Source organism: Thalassophryne amazonica, chromosome 1, assembly GCF_902500255.1.
Source record: "Thalassophryne amazonica chromosome 1, fThaAma1.1, whole genome shotgun sequence".
NCBI lineage: Eukaryota > Metazoa > Chordata > Actinopteri > Batrachoidiformes > Batrachoididae > Thalassophryne > Thalassophryne amazonica.
The window spans coordinates 137,685,048-137,707,342 of record NC_047103.1 but is presented as its reverse complement, the minus strand read 5'-3'; the positions used below and the strand labels follow the sequence as shown (position 1 = coordinate 137,707,342).

Below are 22,295 nucleotides of genomic sequence, written 5' to 3'. Positions count from 1 at the left end.
CCCTACCCCAGAGCCCCAGACATCCACAGCCACTCGGGGCCAACCCCACATGCCACACTCACCCTACCGACCAACCCCACCATAGTTGTCACAATTAATCTCCCTTGCTGTGTACAAAGTGTGCAAAGATAAAGTGTTGTATTCAAAGCAGGGCAAGAGACGGCAGGTGGCAGACTGCCATGGGCGGCCGCGGCACACCGCTGTGCCACAGCCTGCCCTGCAAACCCACCCTATCTTTTATGACGCTAAACCGATAAACTGCTAAAAAATGTATCTTTATTACAGATAACCAACAACTTTTAGTCTTCATTCAGATGTGGCCACATCAAATTACACTGTCGGCTTTAGGAAAACCAGTTTCACTCTAGGCGGCGCAGGGGCTGCTGGGTAAATTCAAGGATCACAAACACAAAAAGAACGCATGAAAAATGAATGAATAAAAAAATGAAAGCCCAAATACTGTCATCATCTATCAAAAGCAGTAAAACACAGTATGAGAAGTCACAGTTTATCTTGGTATTAGATACACCATCAGTTACGAACTAAAAGCTGCTGCTTTTTTCACATGCTTTGAACCCTGCGGCTTAAATGCATTGATTGACAGAGTAAAAGACATGCTAGTAAATATAAATTCTTATCTGTTAGTTTTAGTGGGATTCATTAAATTCTGAAGAAACTATTCCACATAAAACATCCTGATTATCCAAAATGGTGTGTAAATGGTGAAAAAAAGTCCCTCACAGCTGAGCCGTGAGATCTCCTCTCTCCCACCCAGTCTTGGCGATTAAATTATCCCGTGCCACAAAGAAATAAAATGAAATAATGTTAAAATTAGTCCATTTGTTTGTGTCGAGCAGATGGTATCACTCACTGTAATGTCTAAAGTGAACCTGAACTACACTACCCACAATGCTCCCTGCGTCGACCGGCCAATCACGTCTTGCACTTAATGATTACGTCATCAGCAAGCAACAGCCTGTCTGCCAAAAACCACTGACCTACAGGTCAGGGATTAAAATGTTTGATTTTAGGGTTTAGAAACATTTTTACTATTAAAGTAGACCTGCACTGAAATAAATGCAGTCAGCTCTTTGGACCAAAAATGACTTATACTCGTATTTACACATAAGATCCTTCTGAATGTAGTAAAGTAAATCTGAAAGCCCAGATCTGTCATTCAATGGAGAAATCTTCGTTTAAAAATGACAAATTTGCAGCTAAAATTTGGCCCTCCGCAAAACTGTCATCACATCCGGGACGTTGCCGAGACGCAAGAGAGAAGACCCTATCCCAGCATGCATTGCGTGCACCAACTGAAATTTGTGGATTTACATTGCATCTCTTACAAAAGCACCTTTTTATTGTCTTATACAGAAGGATCGACTTTTTAAAAAATTTCATATTGTCTTGCGGTATGTTTGGTGAGTATACATTTGTTTTATTTTTGCTTGAAAATTATTTTTGGGGACTTTTTCATACGCCCATTTGATTGAGTGGTGTCGCATTGAAAATCTACTGTCTTTAGCCTCCAGTGTTACCGTTGCGGGGTACAGATGCGGGACCCGCAAAGAATCCAAGTCATTAAAAAGATACAAACCTCTCTCAGTGGCCACGGAGCTCTGCGGCTGCGGTTACTGAGACTGTGTGGCGCTGCGGATTTTTGCGCAAGAAGTCTATCCTTGTGGGCTGCCGGAGCGCTCCGCATTAAAACAGCGAGCGTAGTCTCTGGACTTGTTGCCAAGTTGGCCGCACCTCCATTCAGTAGACAGGGAGGTGGTGCCGGAGTTCTCCACAGCTCTGCACAGCAGACACAGGGGTGGTGTGAGTGGCCCGCTGCGGTGTTTACTGAGCCCGCAGACTCAGTAAGCGCATCGGAGGCAGTGAGAGCAAGGCTTTGGGGAAGAACGTCACCCGCTGATCTGAGCATGCAGAGCTGTATCTCGCATTCATTGCAGCTTACGTTTGGATGTGTATAACAGTAACATTACTAACAGATAAAATCAATTTCAATGCGGGATCGGACTGAAGGCGGGAGCGCTCCGTCTTCTCCCTCACGTCACGGCAATGTCCCGGATGTACAAACAGTTTTCGCGGAGGGCCAAATTTTAGCTGCAAATTTGTCATTTTTAAACGAAGATTTCTCCACTGAATTACAAATTTGCGCTTACAGATTTACTTTACTGCATTCATAAGGGTCTTATAAATACATATCAGCTATTTCTTTCTGAGATCTGACCACATTTATTTCAATGCAGGTCTACTTTAAACTTTGCTCACTTTACCAGCAAAGAAAATGTTAGACTGAAAGTTATCGTAATGAAATTTATCGGAAGATAATTGGTTCGATGATAGTTTTAAAACTTATCTGAAAAGCTAATCCACTAACAATTATCATTTATCGGATTAGCTGAACAGTGGCCCCCACTGGTTAATATGTAGATAGGGGAAAAAAACATGAAAATAAAAACCTAATTATTCAGACGATAAAAAGAAAAAAAAAAAAACAGTGAAATGTATATTGGTCAAAAACATTGAATTTGACATTGGAAGAACGACAGGGTACCTGAGCAGGAAGAAGAGAGGAGGACGTTTCAGTGGAAAACCAAGCAAACCTTAGTATTAGCCTTACAGTGGAAGCCACTACTGCCAAATAATTCTATAGCAATACCGTGACCAACATTAGATGCTCCTCACTGTCCTTGTGTTGCCAGACTTGTATGTGGCTCAAATACGGTTACTGTAAACTCCCAGAATACTTATCATGTTTAACCTTTGACCTCGCAGCCACCTTTAATCTCACATTGTGTGTGAAATGACAGTTTACTTTTCATATTTAAATAAGGTTGCTAAAAATTACAATTAAATGACACAAGAAAACATGCTTTACGTGTGTAAACTCAAATGTAAACACAAATGCAAAACACTTTTTGAAAAATAGTTTTTAATTCAAAACGTAATTTCGTCAGACTGGCAGTCTAACATGGCAGGCGTTACTGGGTACAGGTGGGGGAGCATAAGCTGTGCCATGTGTGGACATTGCACTTCTATACTCCCCCCGAGCGACAAGTCCACCAAAGAAACTGCTGTTTTGGAGGGTCTGCAGGTAGCGCAGCCTCGGTGCTGCTGCAGTCTCTCCAGTCACAGCCGCCTCCTTCTGCATCAGCGGTGAGTTCAGGTGTCCCTCTACAGCCGCCACCTGAAGAATGAGTGAGTGAGAGAACAGAAAGGAGAAAGAACAGGACAGAGGGTGAGGGATCACTGCTCAGACAATGATCTCAGACATGTGGCTACAAAGAACTGAGTAAGAATAAAACATAAAACTCAAACATGCAGGAATGTTGTGATATTTGATGGGACTTGAACACTTTACCTTGTCTGCCACAGAGTTGTGCAGCTGCTGGGGACAGTTGGACATCCTGATCTCCACCTGCTGGATCTGGATCCCCCAGTCCTCCATGGTGGCCTCCAGAGTGGACTGAGAAGACACAACAACATGCCTATGTTTACATGCAGGAGACACACCCACTAATGGAGTCGTACTACCAACACTACAGTATAGAGAAGAATGAGAGGGGAGCTGATTCTAGACCAGTGATGCCGGTAACGCGTTACTCTAATCTGACCACTTTCTTTAGTAACGAGTAGTCTAACGCGTTAATCTTTCCAAATCAGTAATCAGATTAAAGTTACTTCTCCAGGTCACTGTGCGTTACTATTATTTTTGCATTGTGGGTCGATAGCAGCATTAAACTTGGTCCGTGGACAGGGGGTCGGGGTTTGACTGAACTGCCCACTTTAAGCGAGCTGTGAGCTTTTCATTGGCGGTTTTCTGCAGCAGCTATGACTCGTCCTCACCTCTTAAAGCGCGGTGACAACAGCACACCTGCACTGAGCTTTACAAAGACATTTTTATGCTTTTTTTCTCCTTCTGAGCTGAGTCGCTCGTATCTGCTCGTTAAAAACAGCTGATCCTCCGCGACGCGTCAACAACTAACACTATTTTCCACTCAAATGCACCTAAACTCTCTTTCTGAGGACCACATGATGTGAAAACGCAATAAAACTTTCTTACTACTCGCTCTACACATCTGACTGCACCCCCACCCACTCGGAGAACATCATCGTTAAATTTGCTGATGACACAACAGTGGTGGGGCTGATAACAGGGGGAAACGAAGCGGTCAACACTGCAGCACTGGTCAAGAAGGCCCAGCAGTGACTACACTTCTTGAGGGTGCTTAGGAAGGAGCAAATAAGCACACCCCTGCTGGTGACCTTCTATTGCTCCACTATAGAGAGCCTGCTGACCTACGCAGTGTCAGTGTGGCACTCCAGCTGCACTGAAGCTGATAGGAAGGAAGAGACTGCAGAGGGTAGCAAACACTGGCCAAAAAATCATTGGCTGTCCTCTGCCCCCCATTTCCATCATCTACACCTCCCGTTGTCTTAGTAGGGCCAAGAACATTCTCAAGGACAATACACACCCCAGCTTTCACCTCTTCAACCTGTTGCCCTCTGGCAGGCGCTACAGGTCCATACAGGCCAGGACAAATAGACTCAGAGACAGTTTCTTCCCCAAAAACATCACCATGTTGAACAATAATCTGCACTAAAAACGGACTATATTAGGTACTGAGTCGCACCATATCTATCTCATTTGTAGCACAGGACTTTTGCACATTTTTCAGTTGTTACATTGTTTACATCGCCTATAGTTGTCATACAGTTTTACATTTCCTTTGGCACTCTCTCAATTGCTACACTGTTTACACTGTCCACATGTTACACAATTTTACATTTCAGCAAAGGACTTCACGTGTTTCTTTATGTGATATTGTTGTTTATTCATGTTATATTGTCTGGTATTGCACTGCGTGCACATTTTAAGGAGCAGCCCCCCTAATCTCGTTGTACTATGCAGACTGTGTTTGCTGTGTATAATGACAATAAAGGCTTTCTATTCTATTCTATCCTATTACCTGTAAATCTGGTCATGTTTTCTGCATAAATAAATGTTATCCATTCTTTGTGCTCAAACCCCAAAGCAGGGGCGAATCCAGATGGAATGGGGGCATGGGGCAAGGATGTTCCCCCCCCCCATAACACCCCTAGATTAAAGGTCCAGTTTTGAAGCCTTTTTTTTTTTTACTACAACTACTAATACTACTTATAATAATAATAATTTTGACAAGTAAAATGTTTAGAGATAATTTAAATGTTAGAAAGAATTTAATAGTTACATTTATAAACAATGTAGGTTAGAAATTGCAAGTTTTACTGTTACAGTGCTGTCAACAGTTAAATATGAGGTCAAGAAAGAGGTCTTTAGTTTACTTTTTATAAAACAAGTATTTATTTTCATTGAAGTCAAGAAAGGGTGACTATAAAGTGAATTTTGGCAAAACAAGTATCACTGTCATGTTGAGGTGGCAGAGGGTTGTTGTCGACAGCTGGGGAAAGTAAGTAAAAAAGTAACTAGTAATCTAACTTAGTTACTTTTACAATTGAGTAATCAGTAAAGTAACTAAGTTACTTTTTCAAGGAGTGATCAGTAATCAGTAATTGGATTACTTTATCAAAGTAACTGTGGCAACACTATTCTAGACCACTAGATCCTGAACAAGACGTCTGACAGCAGAACCTCCTCACACTGGTTCATCATCAGAGAGTCTAAAAGCTGGTGTACCTGTATGATGGAGGTGACCTCTTCCTGCTCTGACAGGATGTCACGCAGGCTCACTGTGCTCAGGACCTTCCTCACAGCAGTCTGAGCCAACAGCCGGATCGCCACGTGCACGTCGCTGACATTGGTCACACACTTGGCGGCGTTCTGGACCCGGTAGCAGATCACACCATCAGTCCACACCCGGACAAGATCTTCAGTCACAACCTGAAAGCAGCAGAGCAACAACAGCTGTTTTCTTCATGATCTGGACGTGAATCGAGGAAACAATTATTTTCTTTAACAATATGAAACAAAATGTTTTGACTTTTACTGTCAGAAGTCACAAACTGATGCATATATTTTGGAAAGAAAAATGTGTTTGATGTGAGAAATTGTAAAGACGTCCAGCTGAGATCCAGATGTGGTGAACTGTTGTATGTGCAGGTGCACTATGCGCTCTAATGAGTGCCGCTCTAGTTTGAATGTGCTTTAAACGTCTCAGACTGTGACACACACACTGATGTGTTGAGTGTAAGTGGACGTGTGTGTCGTACCTCCTGTGGTGGGATGTTGAAGGTGATGGTGCGGATGTCGACTCTCATCAACGTGTCCGTCCACGGCAGGACGAAGACCAACCCTGTGACATCACAAGAAGACAAACTAAAGCCGCCGCAAACAAACACAGTCATGATGAAGCTTCTGCATGAATGTTTAAGAAACACTTCCAACCTGGTCCTCTGTTTCCTCCTCGCCAAACGCGTCCCAGGCGATAGATCACGGCCCGCTCGTACGTGTGAATGACCTGTGCACAGAGAGAAACCACATCAGTGCTCACAAGTCAGTCTGTTCTTTATCTACGTTTATCCTGGAAGTGGACAGTGAGAGATGTTCAATCAGCTCATTTTCACCAAAACAAGCTTTGATCACTTACAATATTTAGCATTTAAATAATTTAATCAAACACAAAAACATATAAGTAAAGAAACATTATAGAGGATTATATTATTATATTATATAATATATTATATTATATTATATATAATATATATTAATATGTTATATTAATATTATATTATTATATTATAGAGGATATATAGCTGTAGAATTAAAATTCACAGAATAAACATGAAGTCAGCCTCAATAAGTGACGTGATCAGACCAGCAGTTTGTCCTGCAGCCTGACGACTGCTTATCGACTGTCAATAATCTAAATATCAGCTGCAAATGATCAAAAACTGACCTTAAAGCACCTCCATATGGAGAGGGGCAGAGTGAACAGCAACATGAGGTAGGAGAGAAGCACCAACAACCAATCACAGCAGCTCAAGATGCCATCAGGACTCTGCAAGACTGAAGGAAGGAAAATTCATTGACAGCACAAAATCAGTTCAACTCATCTGTGGAAATCAATTCAAGGAGTGATTTCATTAAAGACAATTAGAAACATGCAGCACACAAAACACATGAGGACAACAAGCAAACTCCACACAGAAAGGCCACAGGTGGGAATCGAACCCATGACCTTCTAACTGTGAGACAACAGTGCTAACCACTAACCCACCATGCTGCCCCCATTCACTTTTTTGTCTTTACACCTATGTGGCCGCCATCTTTGTCTCTCAAAATGGTGATGACTGAAGTGATTGGAGGTTTATGTGATCACTGCTGTCTGTCTGTTTGTTTGTTTGTTTGTTTGTATACACAATGACTCAAACCGTAGCTCACAAAGAAAGAAAGACGAAAGAAAGATGTTAAGTCATTTTTTGCTTGTCCAAGTCAAGTCTCTGGCCATCTGATGTGTCCTGAACACTACATTGTTCAGTTTTACTCAAATTCTGAATCCAAAGCTGTATGATGGCGCGTCCACCGAGGGAGGTCTTGGCTCCCGCAGAAAATGGTTCAATCTGGTGAAATCTGACACTTTATTTGGACTTTTTTTTCATGATTGTGCATGATCAAATTTTATTTCAAACTTTGAGGTAAGGCACTTGTTTGTTTAACCTGAACATGACCAGGAGAACTGTTACCATCATCAACAACATCATAACCTTCAGATTATTAAGGTTATGAGTTTTCTCATGTTCCATTAAAGGTGCACTCTGATTGGCTATCGGTTCCATCTGTTTTAGCTTAAGGATGTGTGTATTCATCTGTGTGTAGTGATAACAAATTTGATGATTATTATTTTTTTTAATCATCATTATATTTTAATTAGAATCAGCAGTGCTGTTTATCACTTATACATTTGGACTATGTCTTAATTTCACGTCCTAACAATAGGTTTCCAGCCCCGTGGGGCTTGGACCACTAAATTTCATCTGTGTCACCAGGACAGACAGGACTGGAGCCTTTTCATGAAAATGATGCGTTCAGTCTTCCTCCATTGTCCAGCAGATGGCGTCCACAAACACCATGAACCTTCACATGGTGAACCAAAAATTATGAAAATGTTTCCAAAGCCATCAAACCTCTAGAAAGCCTAAAATATGATCATTTTAAATTTTATAATCCTCCCATGATAAACTGGTAAATGTGTGGATTACCTGTCTGATGTTTTTGTCGTCTCATTTTTTCACTTTCTTTTGTGTCGTAGAGTTCCACAGTTGTAAACATTTTTGCTGAAAGTGAACCTCCTGCTTCCTGCTGACAGAATGAGCTCCTTCCCTGATCTCACATCTGATGTCAAGTCTTGTGCTTTGTTCGGCACAAAGGTTGCTCATTCATCATAAAGCTTGTTGTCATGACAACTGAGCAAGCTTTGTGCATTGATGTCATAAAGCTTTGATGTCATAAAGCTATAATGTTTGAAGCACTTTACTGCTTTTCCTCTCAGATTGTAGTTGACAACAACGTTTACTTTGCCTCAGGATTAGTTTTAGTGTTTTTCAAACAAACATGAACATAATCCTTAACCATCAACAATAAGAAAACATACACACATTACATACATACATTACTATGTAATGTATGTATGTAATGTTAGGGTGACCCTTATTTGGTGACTTTTGAAATGTTTTGCTCCAGTGGCAGTTCTCCACTGAATTACTCCCTGGGCAAGACCCCCTCCGAGTCCCCCGCCCCCGGCCAAAAAAATTTGCACAAACAGCCATTTAAAAAAAAAAAATTTAAATTTTGTTATTAATATTTTACAAGTGCCCCTTCAGCTGAAATTGATATCAATAGACTGCAGGCTACGAAATAGCTCAAAACATCCATGAGTTGGAAATTTGAATAAACACGCCCTCACAGGTTAAATGTCTGTCATTAGACACTTTATGTAAATCCATCTTTCAGGGAGGAACAATTAGCTCTTTTATTAAGGTGCATTTAGCTAAATATTTAGCTTGATGTTTGTAAATATTAGGCTAAATGTGTAAATACTTAGTATTAGCTAATCTGCTAAAGTTTTTGGTTTGACAGAAATTTGATAATGTACTATTTGGCTTTTTTTCTCCTTAATTTTTGCTCTTCATCTGTGGGTCAAAAGAAATTCTAAACTAAAATATTACTAGCATCCCCATGCCAATGAAATCAAATGTGATTCTTTTTTCCCCTCAAATAAACCAGTTAATTATGACGATAAGCCTCATTTTAAATATTATTATTATTATTATTTTGTCAGTGTACATGACATTTAAAAGAGTTGCCAGCTGATGGAAATTTTTTGTAAAAACATACTCTTGCAGGCACACAAAAAAGGGTCAGATTCAGTCACTTCAGCTCGTAATGTGAACACAGCATAAGTTCTTAAGCCGTCTTTACAAACAGGCAGGTTCTCCTTTCTGCAAACTTTTTTTTTTCCACAAGTGGGCAGTTTGTTCTCTCCGGTGACATTCAAACCCGTTCTTACATCTTGTCTGTCTGCTTTCAAAGGCTGCCTTCTTTGTTTTTGCTGGATGATCCGCGCACAGCAGGAGAGCACCTGTTCCCGGGTTCCTGTCGCACACCGAGAGGATTCGGCTGTGTCCAGCTCTGGACAATTCAGATAAACATGCAAGAATTATAGAGCTGTATTTATAATATTATGAATGAGATGTGCGTTATTTGGAAGAAAGTTGAGGTGTAACTGACTTTAGCCCATGAAGCAGCTCGTCTTTTCCCCTCCCTTACAAAGAGGTGAACTGTTCACTGCACGACCCTCCCAGTTTCTTTCACCTTCTCACTGCTTCTGTGAACTCTGACAGCAAGCAGGGCGCCTGCAGCTGCCTGCAGGGGGCGCCAATTTGCCAATTCCACACACAGTGACCAGAAAACCATTTTGCAGTGGACATTATTATTATTATTATTATTATTATTATTATTATTATTATTTGTTTGTTTGTTTGTTTGTTTTTTCAATGCTCCTGCCCATGGTGCAGCCCCTCCAAAAATGGCGCCCCCCGCAGCAGCTCATATGGCCTGTACTGAAAACTGCCAATGTTTTGCTCTCACCCTTCTAAATGAACCACTATAATGAAAAGCTCAAGTATACAATATATATACAGTATATTAAAACAGAATACAATGATGTGCAAATCCTCCTCAACCCATATTCAATTGAATACACCACAAAGACAAGACATTTAATGTTCAAACTGATAAAATGTATTGATTTTGTGCAAATATTTGCTCATTTTGAAATGGATGCCTGCAACACATTTCAAAAAAGCTGGGACAGTGGTATGTTTACCACTGTGTTACCTCACCTTTCCTTCTAACAACACTCAATAAGCGTTTGGGAACTGAGGACACTAATTGTTGACGCTTTGTAGGTGGAATTCTTTCCCATTCTTGCTTGATGTACGACTTCAGTTGTGCAACAGTCCGGGGTCTCTGTTGTCGTATTTTTTCGCTTCATAATGTGCCACACATTTTCAATGGGCAACAGGTCTGGACTGCAGGCAGGCCAGTCTAGTACCCGCACTCTTTTACTACAAAGCAACACTGTTGTAACACATGCAGAATGTGGTTTGGCATTGTGTCGCTGAAATAAGCAGGGACGTCCCTGAAAAATGCATTGCTTGGATGGCAGCATGTGTTGCTTCAAAACCTGGATGTACCTTTCAGCATTGATGGTGCCATCACAGATGTGCCATGGGCAATAACACACCCCCATACCATCACAGATGCTGGCTTTTGAACTTGCACTGGTAACAATCTGGATGGTCTTTGTCCTCTTTTGTCCGGAGGACACGACGTCCATGATTTCCATAAACAATTTGAAATGTGGACTCGACTCATCAGACCACAGTACACTTTTCCACTTTGCATCTGTCCATTTCAAATGACCTGGGGCCCAGAGAAGGCCGCGGCATTTCTGGATGCTGTTGACGTATGGCTTTCGCTTTGCATGCTGGAGTTTTAACTTGGACTTGTAGATGTAGCGATGAACTGTGTTAACTGACAATGGTTTTCTGAAGTGTTCCTGAGCCCACGCATTAAGATCGTTTACACAATGATATCAGTTTTTAATGCAGTGCCACCTGACGGATCGAAGGTCATGAACATTCAGTGTTGGTTTTCAGCCTTGCCACTTATGTGTAGGAAGTTCTCCAGATTCTCTGAATCTTCTAATTATATTATGGACTGTAGATGATGGAATCCCTAAATTCCTTGCAATTGAACAATGAGAAACATTATTCTTAAACTGTTGGACTATTTTTTCACACAGTTGTTCACAAAGTGGTGATCCTCATCCCATCTTTGCTTGTGAATGGCTGAGACTTTTGGGGATGCTCCTTTTATACCCAATCATGACACTCACCTGTTTCCAATTAGGTGTTCTTTGAGCATTCATCAACTTTACCAGTCTTTTGTTTCCCTGTCCCAACTTTTTGAAATGTGTTGCAGGCATCCATTTCAAAATTAGCAAATATTTGCCCAAAACAACAAAGTTAATCAGTTTGAACATTAAATATCTTGTCTTTGTGGTGTATTCAATTGAATATAGATTGAAGAGGATTTTCAAATCATTGTATTCTGTTTTTAATTTACATTTTACACAATGTCCCAACTTCATTGGAATTGGGGTTGTATTTAGGGTGTGCTCAACACAACTGATAACAAATATACTGCCCGCAAAAGACATTATAGACTTTAATAGATACACACAAAATGCTGTTGAACATGGCAAAAACCAGTGCAATGATATATATGAGATGCTAAGTTTGTCTTGCTCTCTCCAGCAGAAGAGCTTGAGGTTGAGTCCTCTAAGATGCAACTGCTTGTCAGGACGGGCAGCTGCCCGGCACCCGGAGCAGCTGGACCCACAAAGCAGACTCCCAGACTCGGCTTAGGGGTGAGAGAAATCATGGTCTTTATTCCAGGCAGGGTCAGGGTCAGGCAGATATGTAGCCATGGACGAGCAGGGTTCAGTGGCATGAGCAAAGAAAGTCATCAGAGACGAGGCCAGAGGTGTCGTCGAGGAGAACAGAGCAAAAAACACGGTACACGGCAAGGCAAAAATCAGGACTGAAAACAAGAGGCTAGAATGTGTGCAAAGACAACAAACTGGCAGGAGTGATGGCTGGGACAGGTGACAGGTGTTAACTAGGTGTAGGTGAGGAACAATTGAGAAAGGGGGCGTGGCTGCTGGACAAAGATTGTGCACTGCGCAAGATAGTGAGGGAGGACCATACATGGTGGAGTAATGTGAGATACAAAGATGCGTGAATAGGTGCCAAGAGTGTGAGTGAAAGAAAACACAAAGCAAACACAAAGCAGACAGAATCAAACTGAGAGACCCAGATATGAGGCGGGTGCAGTGATGTGAACTTAATCAGATGGGCGTGAGGGAAACAGAGCTCTGAACTGAGCAAAAACAGAATATAATAGGACTATGGACAGGAACAAGAATCAGGCATGACCATGAGAACTAAAAGCAAACCGAGATATAATGAGTACAAGGAAGAAACTACATGAGAACTGATCAGGGAATAAATGGAAAATAAATACTAAAGCAAAACTAAACTGGAACTGACTAATAAATGAAAAGAAAATAACTAAATCAAAGCTGGGGCACGTGAAGGGAAAGAGGGAAAAACCGAATCAAAGCCCAGATCAACCTATGACGTGACACTTCTGCCAACTAGATCAGCTTCATGTTGCTGTTTCTCATTCCACCATTCTTCTGTTTTGCTTTGGATTTTGCAAGTTCCTGCTTTGACAGCTTTATACCTACTCCTGCCATAATTCCATGCCTGCTTTTCTCACTCTGTACTTCCAGATATTCTGTCTTCCTCAGTGGTGATCATCATTAGTGCATCATGGTGTTTGATATCAAAAAGATTATTAAATGTCTCTTTGAACTGTTCTTCTTTCTCCTTTTGCATTTCACTTTCTCGCCTCTTATTTTTCTTCAAAGCCTCCCATTTTCCTACAAGGTCTTCTAGAGCAGTGGTGTCCAAAGTATTCCAGAAATGGTCAAGAGAGTGCAGGTTTTCTTTGCAGCCACTAGATCTAGCCAGGGATTTTCATTGATGAACTCATCCCATCTGTTCAAAGTGATGTTAATCAGTGAAATCACCTGCTGGAGTCAGTGGCTGCAAAGAAAACCTGCACTCTCTTGGCCCTTTCTGGAATACTTTGGACACCACTGTTCTAGAGCCTTCTCTGCATGGTGGAAGGGTAGAATGGGAATCCGGGAACTTTCCCAAAAGTGTTGTACCTCCTTCACATTCTGCACTGCTGCATCATTTCTTAGTGCCCTTTTGCCCCATTCTGTACAAACACACTCTGAGTACGTCACCAACAGATGGCAGCTTGCACCCTGTCAGACAGTCCTTCTTTCTTTCGAGCAAGTAAACTTCATCTTGCTTGCATAAAGTGGCCATAGTCATGAATAAATCATAAATGGAAGAAACTACAACACCCATTCTCAACAAAACCTTGAAGTACCTGAAAAACAGAAAACTGGAAAACATTCCTGGATTGAGCATACCCCAAATGAGGATAAAAATTTCAGAGATATTAGTTTCTACCAACGGTGAATCAAATTAGAGGGTGAGAGGTCAACAATTCTCAAATAAAAAAAAAAAAGCATCATATTAGACTTTTCAGAGTGACACATAAAAGAAATGTTTGAAGAGAGAAAGAGCTTCGTGATGAGGAATTACTAAAAACCGTTCTAAAGTTTACAGGATTCTTCAGAACTGGAAATGAAACAGAAGACGTGTCAAACTTGTCAATAAGTGGATGCAGAGAGAAAACTGGCAGCAGCAATGGTGGGTAATAGTCAGTGGTGGGCACAGCTAACCAAAAGTTAGCTTCAATAACCATTAATCCGATAACTGTAAAGTTATCTTTTATTTATTTATTAATTTATTTTCCCCCCTGTCTGCATATATGAGGTCTGTCAGAAAAGTATCGGACCTTTTTATTTTTTGCAAAAACCATATGGATTTGAAGCTTGAACCTTCATGCGCATGTGTGATTCATGCCTGTCGGTTGCGTCATTCGCCTGTGAGCAGGCTTTGTGTGAGCAGTGGTCCACCCCTCTCGTCGGATTTTTATTGCGAATAAATGTCTGAATGATTTGGAGCTTTACTGCATCAATTTTTACCAGAAACTGTGAGAGACCTCCAGGTGGACACCATTCGGAAAATTCAGATGGCTTTCAGGGACCATTTTATGGGGATTACACAGATTAAGGAGTGCTCCAGCCGGTTTAAAGACCGCCCACAGCGTCTGAGAGCACGGCGCACTCCGACAGGCTGACACCCCACTGAAACAACCAGATCATTTCCAGCGTGAAGGCTTTGTTGATCCGGGACGTTGTCTGACTTCCACAAAAAAGGCATAAGGTGTGGACATTAGCACTTTTTCGGCACATTCCACTGTTACAGGAGTTTTTTTCATGCTTTGTGCCATGCGGCTCCGCCGCGACGCGCAGAATTCCTCCGCATGTCTGTCTCAATGTGCCGAAAAAGTGCTGATGTCCACGTCTTCCGCAATTCCTGTGCTAGTCAGAGGACGTCCCGGATAAAACACACCATCCAGTTTAGAAATGAATGGCACATTCCACTGTTACAGGAGTTTTTGTCATGGAAAGAGGAGCGGAGGAATCCCACGCATTGCGGCGGAGCCACATGGCGCAAAGCAACGCTGTGATGAAGCCTCACAGGACATGTTGGGGCATGTCCAGCTCATGCACAATTTCTCGGATAGTCACACGACTAAAAAGCCACCGACAGCCATCTGAAATCCATCTCAAAGCCGTCCTGTGAGACCAACACGGAGGTGGTTTTGTCCCACACAATGAGCGGCACGGTGGCACATCCGTCCGCTTCTTTTTCCATGAAAAAAACTCCTGTAACAGTGGAATGTGCCGATAAAGTGCTGATGTCCACGCCTTATGCCTTTTTTGTGGAACTCAGACGACGTCCCGGATCAACAAAGCCTTCACGTTGGAAATGATCTGGTTGTTTCAGCGGGGTGTCAGCCTGTCGGAGTGCGCCGCGCTCTCAGACGCTGTGGGCGGTCTTTAAACCGGCTGGAGCACTCCTTAATCTGTGTAATCCCCATAAAATGGTCCCTGAAAGCCATCTGAATTTTCCGAATGGTGTCCACCTGGAGGTCTCTCACAGTTTCTGGAAAAATTTTATGCAGCAAAGCTCCAAATCGTTCAGACATTTATTTGCAATAAAAATCAAACGAGAGGGGTGGACCACTGCTCACACAAAGCCTGCTCACAGGCGAATGACGCAACCGACAGGTGTGAAAAAACTCACGCATGCGCACGAAGGTTCAAGCTTGGCTGATGCAATCACACGTGATTCAAATCCATATGGTTTTTGCAAAAAATAAAAAGGTCTGATACTTTTCTGACAGACCTCGTATAGTAATGGTAAATGCCACACTGGCAGAGCCATTTATGAACATTAATACCCATATATGCAATTTATTCCTGCAAGACAAAAGGTATGTAGTGTGTGAGTGAATGTGGTGTGTGTGTGTGTGACCCCCATCCGCCCTTCCCAATCAGCCTCCAACAGCCTACTCAAAGCCAACTGAAAACTTCTATCAGAAATGGCCGACCACCAAAACAACACAAAGACAGACAAGAACGAGAGATGAGTGGTGAAGACAATAACTGTGACATGAGACATTGAGGAGACGGGTCCCCAACCATACAACATACCATGACAAACAACCACACATGAACAAACAGTGACAGTCTGTTGTCTAATTACTACTGTGGCTGGTGTGTTGGACCAAGAGAAGAGTACAGAAACTTACCATATGACATAGACCACTCCAGCACGTCAGAAGCCATGCGACCGGCTGCGAGCACCGACGGAAATGGGTCCAGGACGCAGGGCCCGGGGGGAACCAGGAGAAAAAGGGCAGCGGGAGGGCACAGGTGCCAGGAAAGGCAGCCCCCAGAGCCACCGGGCAGCATGGCAAACCAACAGGGGAGCAGCCCGATGGCGCCAGAACATACCCCGACACCACCCCTCCACACGGAGGCACAGGGAGCAGCCCCATATCCAAGGGATGCACACAGGGTGCTGGCATAGGCCCACCAATAGAGGGAGCCCCAGAACCACACCAACAGGGCCACAGCTTTGGTTTGTTTGTTTATTCCAAGTCAACATAATATATATAAACAATAATATAAACAATATAAACAAATAGTACAGTTTTATGTACACACTTGACACTGTTCATAAAATGGTGAAAAGAAAAAAGAAAATTAATAAAGACAAAAAAAAGGCATAAATGAATTAACATACAAACAGAATCAACTTGGAAAGGAGTGGGATGAAGACAAGCTTATTGACTCCCACCCCCAATTCCATCCTCTGTTAAATTAAATTACTTAAATTACGCGGTTGTCATCATTTTGAGCTTAATATTTCATGTATGTGAACATACACCCACACACACATACATACTACACACACATACATACTCACACACACACACACACACACACACACACACACACACACACACACACACACACACACACACACACACACACACACACACACATACATATACATATACATACACATATATACATATATATATACACATACATACATACGCACATGCGCATACACATATAAATATAAACGTAACATAATGCAATACCATAGTAATATAACACAGTATAAACAAAATAACACACAACAGAGGACCAGACAAGACACACAAGGAACACATATCGTTGGATTTATTATGATGATTATTATTACTGTTGTTGTTTACCCTGCTTAGTTTGAGGCACTTGAGATGAGTGCATTAAAACCACAGGTCCTTGGTGAGGACCTGTTAAAATATGGGGTCGTATGAGGTGCAATTAAAACCACAGGCCCTTGGTGAGGACTTGCTAAATATGGGGTCGTATGAGGTGCAATTAAAACCACAGGTCCTTGGTGAGGACCTGCTAAAGCATGAGGTCGTATGAGGTGCAATTAAAACCACAGGTCCTTGGTGAGGACCTGCTAAAGCATGGGGTTATATGAGGTGCAATTAAAACCACAGGTCCTTGGTGAGGACCTGCTAAAGCATGGGGTCGTATGAGGTGCAATTAAAACCACAGGTCCTTGGTGAGGACCTGCTAAAGCATGGGGTTATATGAGGTGCAATTAAAAAACACAGGACCTTAGTGAGGTAATATGCTAAGGTTATCCCAATACGTTACTACCCACTGGTCCTGCTAAATTTTGATGTTGGTGCATTAAAATGGCAGGTCTGACGGTGAGATGGTTTCTCAAGGCAGGGGGCTACCCTGGAGTACCATCCCTAGAGACCTGCCAGGTGTGAATATAGAGATTTGGATGGTCATGGATACTAAGACAGAACGGAACCAGCAGCATGACAGATGGCTCACAACACCACAGAAGGACAAACACACACACAAACAACAAGGACAAACACACAAACAAACATGTTGGTTATCAATCTAATCTGTGTTATATTCATATTACTATATAATATAAATAGATATTTCATTAAGCCACTTGGTGATGTGTCGTGTGCCAATGCCATTGCCAGGTACCACAGTGGGCACGAGTGTAACTGGGAGCAGCAGCGTGAAGGCCTCGCTCTTTGGAAAACCTTTATTTGTCTTCGACTGTGTTCACTGCAGCGTTGAAACTGGGCGTTGTGAATTAGCTAGCCACCGTCATGTTTGTAGTTGTATTCACTGAGTCACCGGTGTTGTTCAGACTCTGGCTTCTCACCTGCAGTGAAAGATGGAGAGCCAGCAGCAGCACAACCACAAAAACCAGACACAGCTTCATCTTAACACAGTCAGCATTAAGACCCAATGCCCACTCTGGATCCTCTAATCACATATATAATCAATAACACACTATAATATAGGCAGTTATTTATATTGTTTTACATTCCTGAAAATGTTCTAATTTTATTTTTAATCGTATATAATCATGACCCTCCAAGAGATTTTGTCATGGAAAGCCGCGCGGAGGCTTCGCGCGTCACGACCGATTTGCTGATGAAGCGAGACAAAGGAACACCACCGTTTCGGAGTGTTAGAGGACAAGTTGGGACACGTCCTGCTCTCCACAAGTTCTTTTATACTCACTCAACTGGTAAGCACTGAAAGCCGAGATAGACATGTCCCAACTTGTCCTCTAACACTCCGAAACGGAGGTGTTCCTTTGTCTCGCTTCATCAGCGAATCGGTCGTGACACGCGAAGCCTCCACGCGGCTTTCCATGACAAAATCTCTTGTTAAAAGTGAAATCTGCTGGAAAATGGCTGATGTCCAGGTCTTGTGATAACCAGAGAAAGAGCACACGACGGTCTCGTATCCACAGAACCGTCAGCTTAGAAATGATCCAGTGGTTTGTGCCGCATTGTCGCAGCTCGCAGCGCAGCGCACCGACCGTCCTTAAAGGGGTCCTTAAAGCTGTAGTTAAAGTCCTTATTCTCTGTGAAGCCCGTAAAATTTTCACTGAAAGCCAGATAAATTTTTCGAATGGTTTCTAGGTGCCAGTCTCTAACAGCTTCTGAAAAAATTCTGATGGAAAAAAAGTCCTTTTCATTCCGCCATTTCCAGACAATGAAAATCCGACGAGGGGGCGGGACCACTCCTTCCACAAGGCGTGCTCACAGGCGAATTACGTCACCGACAGGTGTGGAAAAACTCACGCATGCGCACAAGGGTTCAAGCATGTCTGATGTAAAAACATATGAATGAAATCCATATAGTTTTTGAAAAAAATAAAAAGGTACGATACTTTATGGACAGACCTCGTATGTAACCTTGTTAGTAACTGAGACACTTTTAGAAACTTTACTTTGTATGTGTCTGATGTGTGCTTTCCAGGTTAATTTGCTGTCTATAGTTATTCCTATATTTGGGTTCATCAAATAAACATTGAAATCTCCACAGATAAATATTTTTTGTTACCTATTGTGGAAAATGTTTTTTCCACCCACTCTGTAAAAAAATTCCAGACTTGAACCAGGTGACCTGTATAAGCAACTTACAATAATATTTTTCTTTTTTGCATTGAGTATCTCTACTGTTATGCATTCTAATGTGTCATATATTGTCATTGTCATATTTCCTATTACTTTAATGTTATTGTGGACATATACGAGGTATCTTATAAAACTAACCGGCAGTTTTATAAAAAAAAACAAAACTATATGGATTTGAATGACATGCGATTACACCAATCATGCTTGAACCCTCGTGCGCATGCGTGAGTTTTTTCACACGTGTCGGTGACGTCATTTCCCTGTGGGCAGGCTTTGAGGCCCTCTCGGCTGAATTCCTTTGTTTGAGACGCTGCTCGAGACGGCGCGCGTTGCTTTATCAAACTTTTTTCAGGACCTGTGAGGGATATCCGAAGTGGACACTATTCAAGAAATTCAGCTGGTTTTCTGTGAAAAGTTTAACGGCTGATGAGAGATTATGGGGTGTTTCTGTCGCTTTAAGGACTTCCCACGGAGCGGGACGTCGCACAGAGCTCCCAGGCGACGTCGTCTGGCTGTTTCGAGCTGAAATCATCCTAATTTAAGGCTCTGTTGACCCAGGATGTCGTGAGAGAACAGAGAAGATTCAGAAGAGGCTGGCATGAGGAGTTTATGCGGACATTCCACTGTTAAAGGTCATTTTGTAATGAAAGAACGTGCGCACAAATTCGCCGAGTCGTTTCCGTGATGATGCCGCAAATCTGTGTGCGCCGCGACAGGAAAAACACCTCCGTGTTGAAAACCATTTGTAAAATTCAGGCGGCTTTTGATGGCTTTCAACAAGTGAGTAACTGAGAAATTGTTTAACAGTTGGGCATGTTCCAACTTGCCCGTTAAGGTTTCCAACGGAGGTGTTTTTCCTGTCGTGACCCCCTGCGGTCGGGTGCGGCCCGACATGCGACTCTGCCCGCACGTTCTTTCATTACAAAATGACCTTTAACAGTGGAATGTCCGCATAAACTCCTCGTGCTGACTTCTTCTGAAAGTTCTATGTTCTCTGACGACTTACTGGGTGAACAGAGCCTGAAATGTGGACGTTTTCAACTTGAAACGGCGAGACGCTGCCGCCTTGGAGCGCAGATCGCCGTCAGGCGCCGTGGGCCGTCCTTAAAGTGACACTACCAGACCAAAATCTCTCATCAGCTGTTAAAATTTTTACAGAAAACCAGCTGAATTTATCGAATGGTGTCCACTCAGTTGTGCCTTACAGTTTTGAAAAAATTTTGATCAAACAAAGCAGCAGTCTCTGAGCCATTCCTAAACAATGAAAAAATCGACGAGAGGGTGGACCACTCCTCACTCAAAGACTGCCCACAGGCGAATGACGTAACCGACAGGCGTGAAAAAACTCTTGCATGCCCACGAGGGTTCAAGCATGTCTGATGTAATCACACGTGATTCAAATCCATACGGTTTTTGAAAAAAATAATAAGGTCGGATACTTTTCTAATAGACCTCGTATAGCAACTCCACCTCTCATTTTATTTCCTTTGTTTACATAGTTCAAACTATAACCTTCTAACTCAAAATCTATGCCTTTATCCTCATTAAACCATGTTTCTGAAATCGCAATAATGTGAAATGGCTGGGTAAATTGTTGTAAATATTCTTTGATGTGGATGAGACTATACATGCTCCTACTATTGAAATGAATAATTGAGAGTTTCCCTTTGGAGTCAACAAAATAGTTATAATCATCTTCAGATAAATATTTGCAATCTATCCATCCATTTTCTTCCTCTTTATCCGGAGTCGGGTCGCGGGGGCAGCAGCTCAAGCAAAGCCGCCCAGACCTCTCGATCCACACACACCTCCCCCAGCTCCTCCGGGGGAACCCCAAGGCATTCCCAAGCCAGCCGAGAGATGTAGTCCCTCCAGTGTGTCATGGGTCTTCCCCGGGGCCTCCTCCCAATGGGACGTGCCCGGAACACCTCTCCAGCGAGGCGTCCAGCGGCATCCGGAAGAGATGCCCGAGCCACCTCAACTGAATCCTTTCGACGTGGAGGAGCAGCGGCTCGACTCCGAGCTCCTCCCGAGCAATCTATTGGGTTGGATAATAAAAACAGGTTGTTATCAGGATCTAATCCATCTTCCAAATCTAATGCCCTACAATCAATGTACTCAAATGATTTCAGTTCCAAGTGTCCATAGTCCAGAATCCTTTGTTGTATCCCTGCATCATTTTCTTCCATTTTGAAGAATTATTGTTGGATGTCATTATATCGGTGCAATACAGTTATGTTTTATCCTCATTCGTATTTTTTTAGGTCTTCTATGTCTTTGATGACAAGTACCTTGGCTTCCTCAGGTGTACCTTTAAGTTTAATGTATACTTTGCAGTTCATAACCCATGTGTTCTGTATTTTGTTTTGTTTCCATAAATATCTGGCTTTCTTAGCAACGTCCGCATTCCTTTTTGTTAAGTGGTCGTTCAAGTAAACATTCGTGCCCTTTAGCTTTTTCCCTTGTTTCATTAGTGCAATTTTGTTTTTCCTGTTTACAAACCTCAAGATCACAGCTGGCGTGTTGTTGTCCCTATCTGGCAGTGGGTGGCAAGCCTCGATGGTATCCACGTCCAGATTAATGTCTCTGGTTGTGAGAAAAGCTGCCACTTGTTGTTCCACAGAGCTCATCTCCAGCTCGCCGGCTCTGTCCTCGCTGTCTGCGGTCACAGCATGCGCGTATGACCGGGATTTTAACTTCAACCCGGTCATTCCTAATGTCCTCATTTTCCTCCATTAATGTTTTTTTTCGGTGGCATGACAAGAAGAAGACTGAGTTAGCGGCTAACCGATAGCTAATCTTTAGCTTCTGCTCACCAAACTGCATAAAATGACACCCAAATTTACACACAGAGGTTTAATCAGTGTCCGAGCTTAACAGCAAATATCCACAATCCTTACTCGTAATCCTTAATCGTCCAAAATATTTCTGTAAACAAGAACTTATGACACAATTCAAAAATGACGCGCAACCATACACTGGAAACCACCTTGAAGGCGGAAGCAAGTGGCGGCAAGGACAGGGGGCAAAGGAGTCACCGCAACCAAATCCAAAGTATAAGTTCGGGACCACCAAGACATACAAGGGTGGGGCCCAGCCCCCAGACAAGAGGCGAGGCCAGGAAGAACACAAGGCCCCCCGACAGCCAGGCCGCCAGCGCAGCCAGCAGGGCCCCCCAAACCCCTTGAGC

General features: G+C 42.6%; 1 protein-coding gene across 1 annotated transcript; it reads right to left on the bottom strand.

Annotated features, from left to right (window-relative positions):
- Positions 1 to 2,962: 2,962 nt before the first annotated feature.
- LOC117515846 (erythrocyte band 7 integral membrane protein-like) lies at positions 2,963 to 21,816 on the bottom strand. The gene is made up of 8 exons (XM_034176629.1): positions 21,608 to 21,816; positions 9,516 to 9,637; positions 6,906 to 7,015; positions 6,395 to 6,467; positions 6,220 to 6,302; positions 5,687 to 5,890; positions 3,332 to 3,475; positions 2,963 to 3,196 (listed from the first exon to the last, which is right to left on the bottom strand). The coding sequence occupies exons 1-8, from the start codon at positions 21,814 to 21,816 to the stop codon at positions 2,963 to 2,965; spliced, it is 1,179 nt and encodes a 392-aa protein (XP_034032520.1).
- Positions 21,817 to 22,295: the final 479 nt, after the last annotated feature.

What these genes read in the sequence shown, in the direction of transcription:
- LOC117515846 (XM_034176629.1), bottom strand. Translation starts at nt 21,816, where the DNA reads ATGACCGGGTTGAAGTTAAAATCCCGGTCATACGCGCATGCTGTGACC. An exon ending in TGAAAGCAGACAGACAAGAT is followed by an intron (nt 7,016 to 9,515) that starts GTAAGAACGGGT and finishes TCCTTCCTTCAG; the next exon opens with TCTTGCAGAGTCCTGATGGC. An exon ending in TCAAATATCACAACATTCCT is followed by an intron (nt 3,197 to 3,331) that starts GCATGTTTGAGT and finishes CTCATTCTTCAG; the next exon opens with GTGGCGGCTGTAGAGGGACA.